The sequence below is a fragment of the Leptidea sinapis genome, chromosome 1 (genome assembly GCF_905404315.1).
Source record: "Leptidea sinapis chromosome 1, ilLepSina1.1, whole genome shotgun sequence".
NCBI lineage: Eukaryota > Metazoa > Arthropoda > Insecta > Lepidoptera > Pieridae > Leptidea > Leptidea sinapis.
Window position 1 is genome coordinate 27,956,723 of NC_066265.1, and position 16,711 is coordinate 27,973,433.

Consider the following 16,711-nt stretch of genomic DNA (forward strand, 5'->3'; position numbering starts at 1 on the left):
AGTAGCACGTTTGTACTGTAATGAGCATACTTATTTAGAGCGTGCTTAAAAATCAACCGACGTTTGATTTTCGAGCATGCTACCTGAGGCGCGGGTAGAAGGGGGCGTGCTCCGAGCGCGTCTAAACAGGTTTGCTTATTAGCATGCTATTATCGATTTGATCTCGAACCGCGGCGGGCGACTATGATTATTTTATTGAGTTCTGTATGGATATCACTGTCACTATATCTTTGTACATCCATTTTGTCCAAGAGCCTGGTGCCAAATAGCAGCCCGTCTGTCCGGTACGTTTGCTTTGAGTATGCTTAAGCAAGCATGCTTATTGCTGGCAAATGTGAACAGTTGCATGAGCATGCTCACTTTAAGCATACTTAAAAGCACGCTTTTTTTGAGCACGTCTCTCCGTACCTTTACAGTGGCTTCACGTCGCTAAACGGTACCTATCGCAGCTCGCGTCATTTCTATAGCAGTTTGCGTGCGAGCAACATTACAAGACGAGCGATAGTGACGAGATTTAGGTTATTATTTCTTTATTGTGTGCAGAAGAAGAACCTATTAATGAATAAGAAAAAAAATAAGATTTCAAATAGGCTTAAACTAAGCGCTTTTGAATCGTTACCACAAATATTTCTTTTAAATTACTGAATCTAATGTAATCATAATGTTTCGGAAAAAGTAGAAAAGAACATACAAGAAACACTTTTTAGAATGTCTGTAATATACAAAATAAATTAGTTTGTAAGGGTATGCATCAAAAATAAACTAATAATTAAATTATTTTTATTTATTTATTAAAATTAGTTAAATTATAAGACAAATTTAAAGTTTGAAAGACACTGCAAGATTAATGCATGCAATGCGTAAAATGCATGTATCTTAGAATATTGACACTATAGAAGTAGTCCCCGCGTGCCCCTTTTGGATAGCAATAGTTTTGACAGGAGTAGTCTTAGGTGTTGTCTATTATTAGTCTTAAATTTGCATTAAGTATGTAAGCGACAAATGGACGAACTATTCAATATCACCCCAACCGATTTTGATATTGTTTTTTTATTGGAAAGGATATACTTCAAGGGTAGTTTGACGAGAGTTTATGTTCTTATTATGGAATCCATCACAAAGTAACAGAAATCCTCAATTCTTAGGGGCAAATTAACCATACTCGACCGAATTTTTTATATGCTATCCGGATATTTGAGTCGTCTACCGTAACGTCGTTATGATCAAGTAATTGTCGTGGTCAAATATGATGATCAATGGAACCCCTTTACGGCTTCATTACTTTACTCATTATCTGTAGCAGAATTTCTTACTGTCTGTAATCATATTACAATAGTTTACGTTCGTTGCTGCATTGCTGCATGACGCAACGTTCTATTTTAGCAATTCGCAAGTCTCTTTTGAAATTGTCCTCGAGGTAGATTTACTCTATTGAAATAGGAGTATCTCCTTGGCTTCGTTGGTTTCATTAAACAGCGCTGTCTCACCAGTGGGAGGCTCCTTTGCACAAGAAGCCGGCTAATTCTAAGAATTATTAAACGGAATAATTTATTATATTAAGCGACTGTGGATCTAATTTTTTAAAGTCGATGCATTTTGTTTTCATTACAAAAAGTATATTATATAGGTATGTAAATTTGTGTCGTAAGATGTAATTCCGTTAGGAGTAATTTTAATCATAACAATAATGTGCTATCCAAAAGGGGCACGCGGAGACTACTTCTATAGTGTCATTATGCTAAGGTTTAATTACTCATGAAGACTGTGCTTGCAGCTGTCGCAACTCGCAACAGCTGATGACGTCTCATGTAAGATCTTAGGCTTAGCACGCACTGCGATTAAAGGCGACCGGCTTAGAAATTGCTGAAACCGCAAAACTGCATACAACCTCGCACTGCGGTTGGCGTTTTGCTTAATTTTAATCCAGTATCACCATGGATTTCTGGCGAGCAGCATATTGTGTTGCGGCTTTGGTTTTCAAAATAGAAAAAAGAAAACGAAAACAGCGCCGCTGTAGGTACTGGGTACATTATCAGATCAAAGACATTTGAAAGGATATTTTTGCAAAATGTACGACGTACGGCAGCATCCCGATGAGTTTATTAATTACTACAGAATGTCCATTGGTACTTTTGACAAATCATTATATTGTATTATATATATTACACCTGTATGTACAATATAAAGACACTGCACTTCGTAAGGCAATATCACCTAAATATCTATCCTCTACCAAATACGGTAAACCGCCGTGCGTGGGCCACCAATCACCATACTAATACTATGGGGCACAAAAAAAACGCGTTTGAACAAACCGCGATCTTTTGATTTGACATTTTTGTAGCAGGTTGCGTTTTTAAAATCAGTCACTGAAAAAAGTCGCAAATGCGTGCGCTTGTATAGAAAGCATCTGGTGCAATAACGTCATAATTGCTAAAATTGTTAAAATGAGTTTTTTATCACAAATGATGTCGAACTTGCGTCTACAGCCGGTGCATCAATATCTAACTCTTAATTTAACTCCTAAAATGACCGACTGAGGTCGTAAATGTCGTTGTGGTTTTGGCGGGTTTTTAGAAACGCTAGTGCGAGAACGTTCTACTTGTTCAGTTGGTCGTGACCCCGCCTCAGGAAGTGTTTTGTGTAGGAGCAACAACGTCATACAGTCATATGACAAATATTTCGTACAATTTTGAGGCAATAATGACACAAGTGAAAAGTTCTAACTTTGTAGTTCTATTCTCTAATACAAACAGCAAGTGGTACCGTCATTTAATACAATTATGTCAATATTGTCCCAGAAATTTACTAACAATATGTGATAAATCGTGGTCATTATTTGTTTTTGACAAAGTCCAGATTTAATTTAATTCCATTGTAATTATAAAATATGGTTGTATATATGACTTACAAAATAGAATACGTGTTATACTTATTTTTTAGCTAAAATTAAACTATGGAAGGAAGCGGTAATAAAATATAACGGTTGCTTCAATAAAACAAAGAAGTCGTAGAGAAGGTGAGAAAGTGATAAGTAAGTAATGTAAGTTTTATCTATTTTGTATTTTGTGTAGATAAATCCGTATGTATTTTTTGAGCATTATTGAAAGTGTAGATTTCTTCTATTTAAAACCCTCGTGATGATGACATTCCATTGCATAACTCTCCATGATGACTCTCTTGGCAAAATAGAAGCAGTGGTTTCCCGTTAACTTCTGCCCCAGACGAGAGAGGCAGAGGACTGCAGATGCCTTAGAGATGTGGTGCTGGAGGCGTATGTTGAGGATCTCACAGCTCAAGATAAAAACCTGTGTGTCCACGGATATGCCACCAACGAATTCTTTCGTATATATAATGCGAAGGGGTAACGAGAGCCTTGAGAAATTGATCGTAGTGGGGAACACAAATGGCAAGCCAGCCCTAGACCGATCTCCTAGCAGATGGACTGACCAAATCAATTCCAGGTCCCCGAGGTTTAGCTCCGTCGTTAGGGCCGGTATGGACAGAAGCCGATGGAAACAAATAGTTCACTCCAAGTGTGGATCACTTGTTGATAACCACCATCCTCAGTCATAAGGGAACGACTGGAGAGAGATGATGACATAACATAACATTTAATTGCAAGCGCTGATGAATCTTCAAATGTAAGTAAAGATAACATTCAGGTATGGTATAAGATTTTCTTATTCAGTATATTTTTTTTGGTATGGATTAATACTTTTATATATATTTTAGCGTATGAAAGTTTCCTATAGTGGAAACTCTTCTGGCCATGACTTCTGAAACTGATGATGACGAGTCAAATAGTTTGGATAGCAATAGCGGTTCTAGCTGCTCAGAAATATCGTCGTCATCGGAATCTGACTATAAAACTCATGCCATTCAAAATATCAACCAAGAGCGCAGAACGTAACAGAAAACGTACTCTCGATCCAAACAAATCGATAAAATATTGCCAAAACGCTGAAAAATTCTGGTCAACAATATACTTCTTTAATGACTGGTTGAAGTAGATGGACTTATTTTTTAAATAAATTCCGACTGTCTTGTTTGTCAAAATTTTCTACAGAATATCCTTTGCACAGAATGCCGGCTAGATTATGGGTACCAAAACGGCGCCATTTTCAACTGTGAAGCAGTAATTAGTATGCATTATTGTATTTCGGTCTGAAGGGCGCGGAGCTGGTAAAATTACTGGACAAATTAAAAACATCTTATGTCTCAGGGCAATGACCGTAATTGTAGTACGGGTCAGAATTTTTGGGTATTTCAAGAATCGTGTACGGCACTGCATCGTAATGGGCAGAGTGTATCAATTACCATCAGATGAATTTCTTATTGTCAAAGAAAGTAAGATAGTTGATGCTTATTGACAGTGGCCACTTAAACTGACAGTGGGATTATTTGGGAACTTATGTATGCCTTCTACAGCTATAGTGTCGTAGAATGAAAGAATCTCGTCATAATGATTATTTAGGATTCTAGGAAACCATACACGGCTTTTTATAATTATATTTAATAAAGGAAGTGAAGTTAGAGTATGCAAGACATTTTTTATAAATATTTTGGGTATAACCGAGGGGATTTTACGTACAGTTAAAGAATGCAGGCATAACAATGAAGGCCTTAACATTATAAAAGAAGATAGAAGAGGAAGTAACGGCAAACAAATCAGAAATACAACAATCTGTGAGAGATCACAGTGATTAACTCCAGCCCAAAGATAGTCATTAATTGTAAGAGTAATTAAGTACAACAACAAAAACATTAAGAATACTTCAATAGTTATAAACTAGTACAGTAAAGTACAATAATTTATTGCTTTCCTAAAAAATTTAATTATATATAGCTTGGTAGTTTATTAGTTAGATAAAACGTCATAAGAAATTATTCATCAATTTGTTAAATTTTTGAATACTATTTATTTAAATAATAATTTTTATTATTGTTATCCACTGTAATGGTTAGTGTAGGTATGTGTAATTTTTTTCGTTGAGTTGATATTTTGTTCAGTTCAGCCTTTATGACGTTATTGCACAGCAAAGTTCTACTTTTAATATAACTTTCTGCGCAACAATGTCATAAATAAATAGGTACCGTAACTTAAAAAATTAAAATATCGCATTCATCTAACATTTTTATTCCTGTAACAACCTTAATCTTAAAATATGAAATTTAAGCAATATTTAGGTCATAAATTTATAATAGAATAATTTATACATTTCATTTTAATAAAATGACAACTTTTAAATCGTTCTCCTGAAAAAACGTCATTTGTTAGTTATGACGTTATTGCACCCGGTGTGCGATGTGTTAATTTTTTTTTTGTGTTTTCATACTTACGTAAAAGCATGCGTAAATCCATCGCGGTGCCTGCTAAGCCTTAGAGGTAAGCTGTAAGATCATCAAGTAGAAGCCACAGAGTACCTACCTTTCTATGAAGGAAGAAAGTAGAGGCTTACTTTAACGTACTGAGTACCTACTGACAGTACACAGAACACTTTTACTCCAACGAGGACTAGTGGTTAAATTCTCTATAATCTAAAAGTTAAATCGCATACGCCATCAAGCCAAACAAATGAAAAAATAATATTTCATAGACTTTAGGTACTTATTTGATAATAGCATAATATTGCGTTCTAACTTGTAGTTTGTAATATTACAGTTCCTAATTCCTTTGCTTCTAGTTATTACTTATTGGTAAAAGTTACAGCTTCAAGGTTGCAGACAGTATTTTTTAAGTTTTTGCCTTTAATTTCCGCACTGCCAAATGAATACTAATGATATAATAATGGATGAAGAAGAATTGAACAACGAAACAATAGTGTTAAATTCTTGGACAAAAGAGGAAAAATTTTATTTGTACCAAGCACTTATCCAATATGGTTCAGAAGATATAGAACAGATAAGTAATTTAATGCCAACAAAAAGTGATAAAGAAATAGAAGCCGCATTAAGTTATTACAGAAAGAAAGCTTCATTAATTCCTGTCATTCAACCAAAAAAAGCACCTAAGAAAAAAGTAGAATCGAATTCATCAATTCCATTAGCAAATTGGGCTAAATTACTTTTAGAGTCTAAAACTTATGAAGAACTAAACACTGATATAGCATTTGCATTAAGATTGATTGCTGACTTTGAAGAGAAACCTTTTTCACGAGAAATAAACATTAGGACTATTTATTACACATTGGCAAATGCATTGGAAGGTAAATCAGTTAAAATGGACAAGATAACAAAATCAGTTATTGAGCAATGTATGCTTGATTCATCTGTTGCGAGTAATACATTTGTGAAGCCCTTCCAATTAAGAACCATTTTAGAAAATATTCGTATTGATGAAAATGTTTCAAACAGCCTTAGAAAAATTTCAGAATGCCATGATGAGGCAAATATTCAATATTTAATAAGCCAAAAGGCGTATAATCCATTTAATTTCTCCCAAAACATTTTGAAAAATTCGTAGTGTTATTGAAAGCCAACTCTATGAAAATAAATCACATGTATTGTTCCAGTAAATATATCTCGGATTTGAAATGGACTGTGACATGTTGTGAGGGGCTAAATGCGTCTTTCAATTATTAGTGGTTGAGTGAAATAACATATACTACTAAAATGTGTAATTAATAAAGATCATATAAGTTCAACTATTCACAATATCTTATTTATGTAATATCTTCTAATAGTGATAGATTACATGAGGCAAATTCAGGGTGTCAAATCAAGGGTGTGAATATAATAAGATATAAATAAGTAGGCCATTAATAATAATATCTGCATACCATGATTTCCCTAGATCTGAAATAGGAAATTTATATTCAGTTACTTGGTAACCAAACAATCAGTCAGTGGACTGCCACAATAAGGTACTTACCTGCTATCAATTTTTTATCACACAAAAACTATGTATAGGAACTTAATTATATTAAACATAATTCCACATACTTGGTATGTTGATAACTTGACAATACCACAGTTATATGAACAGATCACACCATTTAAATAAGATGGTTGTATGTTGCTTTACTAGGTATTTTTTATATCAATATTGGTTATGTGAGTTACACTTACATATCCTCAAAATAAAAATTGTAAATTACATAATAAATCCTTTAATGAGTAACAGAATTTTCAATAACCCAATGGGGATAAAGTTAACAAAATTGAATCAGTCATTTCATAAACCCCCAAGTCACTCAAATTTTATTCATTCATTTAGGTTCCTGTAGCCGTAGCAGAGGGCATTGACAGTGCATCTCCATTGCGATTGGTCCTGAGCATCTCTCTTGATTTTACTCCAGATCTTCCCGATGTCTTTTGCTTTGTCAATAACAGTCCATCACCAGGTCCTATGGGTTTATTTTTAGTCATTTAAAATAATTAAAACGGAGTTTCCTTCTAAGATAGTCAGTTCAGTGGTCTCCTGTTATTTAACACGCTAAACGCCATGGGGGTCACCAGTGACCTCACCCTTCCTCTATCATAGCGCCATGGGGGTCACCGGTGACCTCAACGTATAGTCATATTCAAACTACTTTTTCTCGCCGGCCATACTGACTGTTACTTTATTCGTACTCCGTGACCGGCACGGCGCTGTTGAACTATACTGCGCATTGGGACAAACATACCTTGTAAGGAATTGAAAAAATGAAAGATAGCAAAAAAAGTAACCAAAATAAAAATTCAGGATATATAATTCAAATTAGTCTTTATTATTTAAACGAAAATTAGCAGTCTTTATTTGTTAATGAAATACAAACATAAAACATCAGTTTTACTGAAAAATAAAATAAAGTTCTCATTAGTAAGCATAATTACAAACAACCATTAGAAATATAAATAATTAGCCATAATATTTGACAAAACATGCTGTAAAAGATGAGATAAGAAACCTTTTATAGCATCAACATATTAGCGATGGACATAATTGAAATTTTAGACAAAAGTGAGGCTCCCCCTTACATTGCACACAGTACGTACTCACTTTCTTAGCTTTATTCTTAGCTACTTTACGACCAAATTCCTGTACTTAATCTTTATAACATTGCACGCAAAAACGACGCGTGTCTCTTACTTTTCCTTCCTTTAATTTTAGAACATGCTTGAGTCTCTTAGGTCTTTCATTGATAATTATTTCTTGGGAATCTGCTGGCCGAGTCAAATAATTTATGAGAGCCCTCCTAAAGTCGACAATTGAAGATTTGCTCTGCTTATTTTCATTGTACATGACCCAAGCATTTACAACTGCCGTATTTAGAAGTAGTTCTATTGCCAATTTTCTATACCATTTTACGGTTTTCCGCAATGGCGAAGAATAGGCACCCATCTGGTCACTCATGTCTACAGACCCTTTCGATTTATTATAATCCAAAATAACTTTTGGTTTACGAATCTGTTTGCCTTTTTTCACCACCACAGCAATTTTGTCGGAATGCTTTGTCGACAGCATAAGCACGTCCCTCTTTATCTTTCCATTTAAGCACTGTTACTCCATCTTCATTCTCCATAGCCATTGTTTCACCTTTTTGCAGTTTCGAATCAACAACACCCTTAGGCAATCCTCTTCTGTTTTTTCGCAATGTGCCAATTAAATGGGTTTGCTTCTCCAATAACCGATAAGCCAGTTGCAAGCTAGTGTACCAATTATCAGTTGCTAGCGTGTGTCCTTTGTCAAATATATTTTCACATAGTGCCATCACCACATTTGTTGGCGTAGTATTTATTGCGTCAATGTTTTTCCCACTATACAAATTAAGTTTGCAAGTATATCCGGGAACAGTACATAACTTAAATAGCTTCATGCCATACTTGTGTCGCTTACTTTTATTGTATTGCCTGAATATTATTCGACCTCTGAAAGGTACTTGGCTTTATCCACAAAAACATCTTCTTTAGGCGAATAATATTTCTGGAAAGTAGCATTGAGAGCATCGATTAAAGGTCTTATTTTGGCAATACGATCGTTTCTGTCGACAGATAAATTGTCGCTAAAGTGTAGGTATTGCAGTAGTAACTCGAAGCGGTTCCTACTCATAACGGTGGCTGGAAAAGTTTGTCCAAGTATCTTGTCTTTGCTCCAATAATAAGCTAATTTCGGCAGCTTTACTACGCCCATAAACAAGACCAGCCCAAGAAACTGTTTTATTTCTGTCTTGTTTGTTGGCTTCCATGAATGAGACCTTGATCCAGGCTTTGTTTGCCTGGCTGTGATGTTTTGACTTGCGAACAAATTTGTCTGCTCAGCAATCATTTCAAGAATTTCTTCAGGCACCAATAGATCATAATACTGGTCAGGGCCAGCTTCTTTCAGCAAATTAGAATATGGAGGTTTCATACCCTCGAACTCGGTGAAAGGAATCACTGATGGCTGTCGTCTTTTTGGCCTCGACCATTTTGAGGTAATACGGTCATTTTGCGATATATTGGCGGCAACTAAATTTTCAGCCGACTCACTGTCACTATCACTATCACTTGCGATAACCAAACGTCTTTTCTTTTTCGGTAATTGCATGGGTTCACTATCCGATTCTACGAGAGCGTCATTGTTTATAGAAGCGATCGAAAAAGAAATTTCTAACGCGTTGATTTGCTTCCATTCATCCTGCGTAAATTCGAAGTCCTCCATAGCTTAATCCATATCTAAAGGCTACCACATTAACTATTCAATAAGAAAATGATGACAGCTAAGATAGTAGGAACGTAATTGATCTAGTAACACACGTTCTATCACCGTAAGCGCGAGCGCACTACTGGTGTAGCGGGTGGCCGGCGCGGCGCCGGGTACCGGAAAATATATTTTCTGTATTTGTGCGCCATGGGGTGCACCGGTGACCTCAGCTATGTATTTGACTGTAACTATGTAACCCATGTACAGAATTGAATAAAACTTATTTTCTATACGTATCGTAACATAATAAACAAATTACGACCAAAAGTATTTTTACGATTTTTATTTTTTTCTATCGGCGTTTAACGTGTTAATGACTGGGCAACAGCTGGCATTCATAGGAGCAGACATTAAGAATTTTCTTAGATAAGATGTATGTGAATTTTATAAAGAGGGATCATTATATATATATATATATATATCATGTTCTAGCGTGTAATAAAAATACCTACTCAAAAAATTTAAAGAGGTTTGTTCTATTGCAAAAAGCCTATGAATATTAGACAAGTAATTAAAAAAACCAATCATCAAGCATCAAGGCCTTAAGTCACAATCACTAACGCGGTGTCCTACGTGGGCGAATCAACGCGATTGCGAAACGATCCGATGCGAATTTAATGCGGTGCGGAGCGATGCGGCTACTCTGTCCTACGTGCGCGCGAACCGTCCCCTCCGCCGCCGTTCAGTTCAGTTAGCATTAATCATTTGCCATGGACGGACGGAAGCTAATGTTGTTGGAAAATTCATATCTTAAATATGAGACATTGAAGAAGTGTATAAAGCAGAGAAGTGGAACTAATAATGTGTACTTAGAAAGGCATACTCATGGGGAATTTCATAATTTGTACCAGGATTTACGTACTCAACCCCTGTTGTTCAAGGAATATTGTCGAATGTTACCTACAACTTTTGACTATATTGTACAAGCCATTAAACCTGTTCTGCAATTTACTACAACAAATTTTCAGGAACCTATTTCTGTAGAAGAAAGACTTATGGTGACTTTGAGGTAAGAAAACTATGAAATAAATGTTAGAGATTATATATAATATTAATTAAGTTTAATTAGTAAGTATGTACATAGTTGCAATACTTTCACAAAGATGTGTAATAGCCATGTTGTTGAGCACTGGATTGTGGTGAGTATTATCTGGTTGATCTTCGCGAAGAATTTTCATTTTTTCTCTCTCAATATCGAGAAATGCTTCGAGACTTATATCTTTTCTTTTGCGTGTTTGCCTTGTGATAGCTGGCAACGAGGATGAAGGCGAAGGACCAGGCAACGAGGGCGAAGGTGGACGATCTTGTCGAAGGCTGTTATCTATGGACATGTTCTGTGGTATTTCTTCTAAAATAGACGCAGATTCAGGGAGCTGGGTGTTGTCATTGTCAGATGCGTTCATGTTGAATATCTCTTCTGGACTAGCCGCGTCTGAATACACTGACAGATCTACTGATTTGCTTTCGGAGTCTTGTGATATAATATTCCCTTCTGTTTGTCGGGGTTTCAGAACTACTACCTGTTGCTCTACTACTAGTTGTTCTACTTCCGACATTACTACTTAATTTTTGCTTGAAAAAAATATGTCCGACGCGTCCACTTCGCGCGAAAATATCAAGCCAACTGATCGCGTTCGCTTCATTTCGCGCCGCTCCGCACCGCACCCCACGTGCGTTTGGTCACGTAGGCCACTTCAATAGGTTTCGAATGTTTGTTGTTTTCGCGTCGCGCCGCTTCGCGTTCGCGTTGTTTCGCCCACGTAGGACACCGCGTTAAGTTTTCAGGAGAGCTACTTAAATAAGAGAAACACATACTAAAAATGTAAACATGAGCCTATAGGAAAAATATGATCTCGGATAGTTGTTAAGCAAAAACCTAGACTTAGTTTGTTTCTGTAGCTAATAGCTATGAGCTTTGATCAATTTCAAGGCCTGTAAAGCATGCCATGGCTTGTTTTAAGGCTTTACCTTTAGCAAGTATTCCAATTAGTAAGTATGATCATGTATCTTAAGTCACTTAAGTTTATCATAGATAAAAAATATTATTAACCGGCAAAATAGTAAGAAAATATAGGAACTTACTTAGTAAAATAATTACATAAATTCAATTAAAATAAAAACAAAATATCAATATTTTAATATTATTTATTAGAAATACAATTTGTTTTTAAACTGTAATTATAAAGAAATTAAATAAAACGGATAAAAATAGGAATTGCATTTCAGAGCACCATAGTGGTTTCTAAAATACTATTCTGGTTCCGGCAGATCACGCGCTGTACCTTCGTGAGACAGGTTGGTATAAAAATCATGAAAAATTGCATGACTTGCCAAAATGCTATGCAATGGGTCCATAGCTTTTTGCAAGTCATGATATTTTGGAGTTGTTATGGGCTTACAATCTAATCTAATGGCCTGCCTACTCTTCTTTGATTTCTTATCAAATACACTTTTCCAAAATCTTCTTGCTCAAAATGTAATTTTGTAACACAAAGTGCCACAGTCTTCCTCTTTTAATCGCATCCATACTATTTCTCTGTAAGGTACTGATTGACCTAAGTCTCCTTTTTTGCGAAGTATAAAGGGACCTGAAGTACCTTCTTGTAGAATAAGCAAATTTTTGAAATCTTCTCTGGACATATTTATTACTTCCATCGGTGCCTTAATCTGAAGAACAAGACCGTATAAATTGTTGCCAATCCCATGGTGTCATTATAGAAAATTAAGGTTGTCTTTTTTCTTTCTTTCTTGGAATGTACACCACCAACTTCCATATGGGTGTAATAATTTTTAAGTTTGGTATATTTTTTAATTGCCACAAGTAACACATTAATATAGTTATGTATATTTTAATTTTGGCCGGCGCAATTGTCGGACCAAATTGTGACCTCTATGGTTGTTGAATTTGCCACCTTTTCTTCTAACCATTTGATCAAACCTGATGATAGTTCATTGCCTCCACGACCTGATACCGATTCGTCCCACATAATACAGGTAGTTTTGCCTTTCGGACTATCTAATATTGTATAGTTAAAAGTCCACAACTTCCGCAGGTAAAAGCTAATGCCATTTGTCAATAACGGAGTCGGTAAACTTTTCTTACCAGCTTCAGTATTTATACATGTCAACTTATCAAAGGCTTTTATATCATATCTAATCTTTGCGTCTTTCAAGTGGTTGTCATATCGGGCTTTAAGATCCTCTCTCTTAGATCCTTCAGAGCCACGCCAATTTGAATCATAAACCGATCGCAATCATTACATGTATCATGGTGGTTTAAATCCTAAATTAAAATTGGTATTAAAAATGATCCAATATGTTCAAATCTTTGCTATCATCTTCTCATCAACATTATCCTTTATACTTACATTCTTCTACATATAACTTATGCTTTAATTTTATATTTTTTATTCTCGTCTATAATGATTTTCATATTTTGGGAATAGTTAAATGCTTTTTAATCCTGTCTACAACTTCAATCTTCGTTTTATTAGGTGGAACTTTTTTACCTCTTTTGTTCCTCTACACTTCCATTGTTAGATTTTTATATTATTTCTAACTACTGTTCTTGATATTCCTAGCACTTTAACAGCCGATCACGTACTGTGTACGGGCAGTGTCGATCAACTCGGTACGCCGATCACGTACTCCGTACGGCTTTGACTTTCCTATCGTCTGTTTAAATACCACGTGCCCGGTGCGTGAATGGCGTGTAACCCCGGTGTAGAATGACTCTTTATCTACGCACACATGTATGATTCACCGACGGGAGGTGCGGGGTGGAGACAGGACAAGCGATCTTTCACGGCGCGTCGCCAGTGCGCCCACGCCACTAACGTGAGAGTACGTCCTTGCATTTTGGCGCGAAATGGCTTCCGCTCGGCGCAGTTACCGGCTCGATTCTAAAGAAATTCTTGATGCTTTGGTAAATGATGTTGACTCAGACATTGAGGAAGACCCGGAAATTCAAATTGAAGGTAAATTATTGTATTTTATTATTGTATTTTTATTCAAATATACCCTTTTTGCGACGTATAGATTTTTATTAGTGTTTTCTCTCTCCAGAGGTAATTCAAGACTTACAAGAGGTGGTATCGGTCCAAGATGAAGTAAATGATGATGCTGACATGTCAGAAAACGTATCTGAACCAGACCAGGGACGGAGCCGGGGTCGCTCGAGACCTACACTTCGTGGCAGAACGAGATCGCGCGGCGGACGCGTTCGGTCAGGAGCGCGCTCGACCACCCGCTGTCGCGGCGGCAGACATGCAACAACTTCTATCAGGGAAAAAGTTTTTCAATTTAGTAGCGCGTTCTCTGGTAAACGCTTACATTTTATACAATAAATCCAGAGAACAACGACGCCGCCTGCGATTCTCGCAGTTTCTGATGGACTGTGGTGAACAGCTGGTGGAAACTGCATCAGATGCTGAAGCAGGACCCTCCCGTGGTCCACATGCTGTCGGGACTAGCACGAGGCTCGTCGGCAGGCACTTCATGGAGAGGATTCCAAGCTCGGAAAAGAAAGATAAAGTCGCACGAGTTTGCAAAGTGTGTGCCGACATTTTAAAAAAAGAAACCGGAAAAAGGGGGCGCAAAGAGACCATTTATTACTGCCCAGACTGCAATGTTCCCCTGTGCTACTATCCCTGCTTCAAAATATTCCACACAAAAAAAAATTACGTTACATAATTAGCTCAAGTATGTAAGATTGTTTATGTTGGAGTTTTTTTTTTTTCGATTTTAGACCTCTTTTCTTAATTTTTTTTCATAAATATTATTTTTTATTACAAATGTTTTTTATTTCATCCCTAAAAATATAAAGAACAATAGTACATATAAAAAAAGAATAATAGACATATCACAGATAGTTTTTATTTTATGAGTCATAGAATATCGGCAAAAAACGCCGGCGTACCAGGGAAAGCCGCCTTTATAACGGTCGGCTGTTAAAGTGCTAGACAGCTAGAGTACCAAAATATCAAAAACACGATCACTTGCTCGCCACTAACAGAGCGCGACTCTCGAGTCCCGAACCCCGCGCGTATTATAGTGCAAAAGAATCGTAAGTCCCACATAATGCCTTTTAACTCCGAACTGTCGTCCCCCTACAACTAAATGCTGAAGGATATTAAAAGGCTTAATGTTTAATAATATTTTCTCATTTTGAATTGCCTGGCGTTAGGACTTAATGTCTTTTACCATTACATAAATCGGTTTTTTCAAATCAGAATCTGTAAAAATATGAAAATCGTCAAAAATGGACTTAAGGTCTTTTACCTCTCACGTACACAAATTAAATAAGGATGACTTTGAATGTTATTAACCGGGAATCTGGAAGAGTGAAACACCGCAACATTGAATATAATCTATCAGCAATTCAATCTGAGCAGAAAGTTGCTTCTGCTTTTGAGAATGTTTTTCTGACATTCTAGTTACATTCTATCCAATGATATTTAAAAATATTCTTATATTTAACTATTCTTCCTCTTTATTGTATATATCATTGATTCTATCACAAACACTCTTGTCTCCTCCACCAGCATTGCTGAATCACTTCTGGAAAATGTAAGAGAGTGTAAAAAAAATTCAATTTCATTTTGTAACCCCTGGAGAAATAATTAAACTTCTAGATCTCTAGCCATGAAAAAAACATGGCGTGTTACCTGACCTTCATAAATATAGTAAAATTACACCAATATCAAAGAACATATTATAATGTCATACAATAAAGTGTAATTCAGATCGCACACCTAGCAGTTGCCTCTCTTTCTATCGCTTGTGACTCTTACCTCTTCTGACGACATTAGGGTTGACTTCTTCACCTAAAACTGGTACCTACTGTGTATAAGGTCATCTTATAAAAATAGCTCAATTTTTTCCATAATATAAAGAAAGTATGTACTTAGATGTAATTTGAAATCAATATTCTTTCGTTGTCAAAACTACATTACTTGCAGCTTAGTAATGTATGCGTTGGAACACCACAACAGTCATACCTATTTAGTAAAGAGGAAATAAATAGGTAGCTATCATAATAATCACTATAAATAACATTTTTTCAGCCTCTTAATAATTTAGATCGCGATGTCTATTGATTGGATGAATCTCAAATCTCCTTCTCTTTCCTTTAAAAAAAAAAACAGTATTTAAAATTAGATATCTTCTTGAAAATCTGAATCGGATGAAAACTGCAAAAGTTTGACCCTTTCTCGAGCTGCGGCTGGATTGATTCAAAATTGTTCTAACGCATCAAAACACGACTTGTAAACGCTAGCCATCAATCACGTCATTACAGGTACGTTTTTTTTAAATAAAGGGACGAGAAGAGCAGAACGCTGAGCTGATGGTAATTAATGCCCTACCCATTACAATGCAGTGCCGCTCAGGATTCTTGAAAAACCCAAAAAATTGCGCTCGTCACCTTGAGACATAAGATGTTAAGTCTCATTAGTCCAGTAATTTCACTAGCGCCTTCAGACCGAAACAGTAATATTTACACATTACTGCTTCACGGCAGAAATAGGCGCCGTTGTGGTACTCATAATCTAGCCGGCTTCCCGTGCAAAAGAGCCTCCCACTGGTGAAGGCACGTATCACGTCAATAGAAAATAAATCTGCATTCAGCTGACAGTGTTCCTTTCTATTATTTTTTTAAACTATGATTTCCCCATTTTTACATACTTATTTCGTCCTGGTTTACTTTAAAACCTTATGCAATCTGTGAGATGTATGAGAGACACAATCACAGCTCTGTCATTGACAGTGGTCACAAGCTGACATGAGCAGGTCATATAAACAAGGCATGGTATTAGGTTTAATTACAATTTTACAAATTGCAATAAAATAATTCACTAAACATATTGATGAAACCTACGGTGAAATTTTAGAAATTCTAATGGACTATCAAACAAAACAAGTTTAATATGTCTATCATAGCATTAAAATAACACAAATAATTTAATAAATCATAAATTTTGTTTTTAATTAACGTTTTCAAATGAATTGAAATTCCAGAAGTGAGGGTAATCACTTTAAAATCAT

At 36.0% G+C, this 16,711-nt stretch overlaps 2 protein-coding genes across 2 annotated transcripts; both read left to right on the forward strand.

The window, feature by feature from the left end:
* The first annotated feature begins 5,455 nt into the window (after positions 1-5,455).
* Positions 5,456-6,650, forward strand: LOC126969830 (uncharacterized). The gene is made up of 2 exons (XM_050815400.1): positions 5,456-5,607; positions 5,688-6,650. Exon 2 carries the CDS (start codon positions 5,771-5,773, stop codon positions 6,464-6,466), a length of 696 nt encoding a protein of 231 aa, XP_050671357.1. The 5' UTR covers positions 5,456-5,607; positions 5,688-5,770; the 3' UTR covers positions 6,467-6,650.
* A 6,606-nt stretch (positions 6,651-13,256) lies between these two features.
* On the forward strand, positions 13,257-14,461 carry LOC126969875 (uncharacterized). The gene is made up of 2 exons (XM_050815463.1): positions 13,257-13,644; positions 13,733-14,461. Exons 1-2 carry the CDS (start codon positions 13,536-13,538, stop codon positions 14,011-14,013), a joined length of 390 nt encoding a protein of 129 aa, XP_050671420.1. The 5' UTR covers positions 13,257-13,535; the 3' UTR covers positions 14,014-14,461.
* The last annotated feature ends 2,250 nt before the right edge of the window (positions 14,462-16,711 follow it).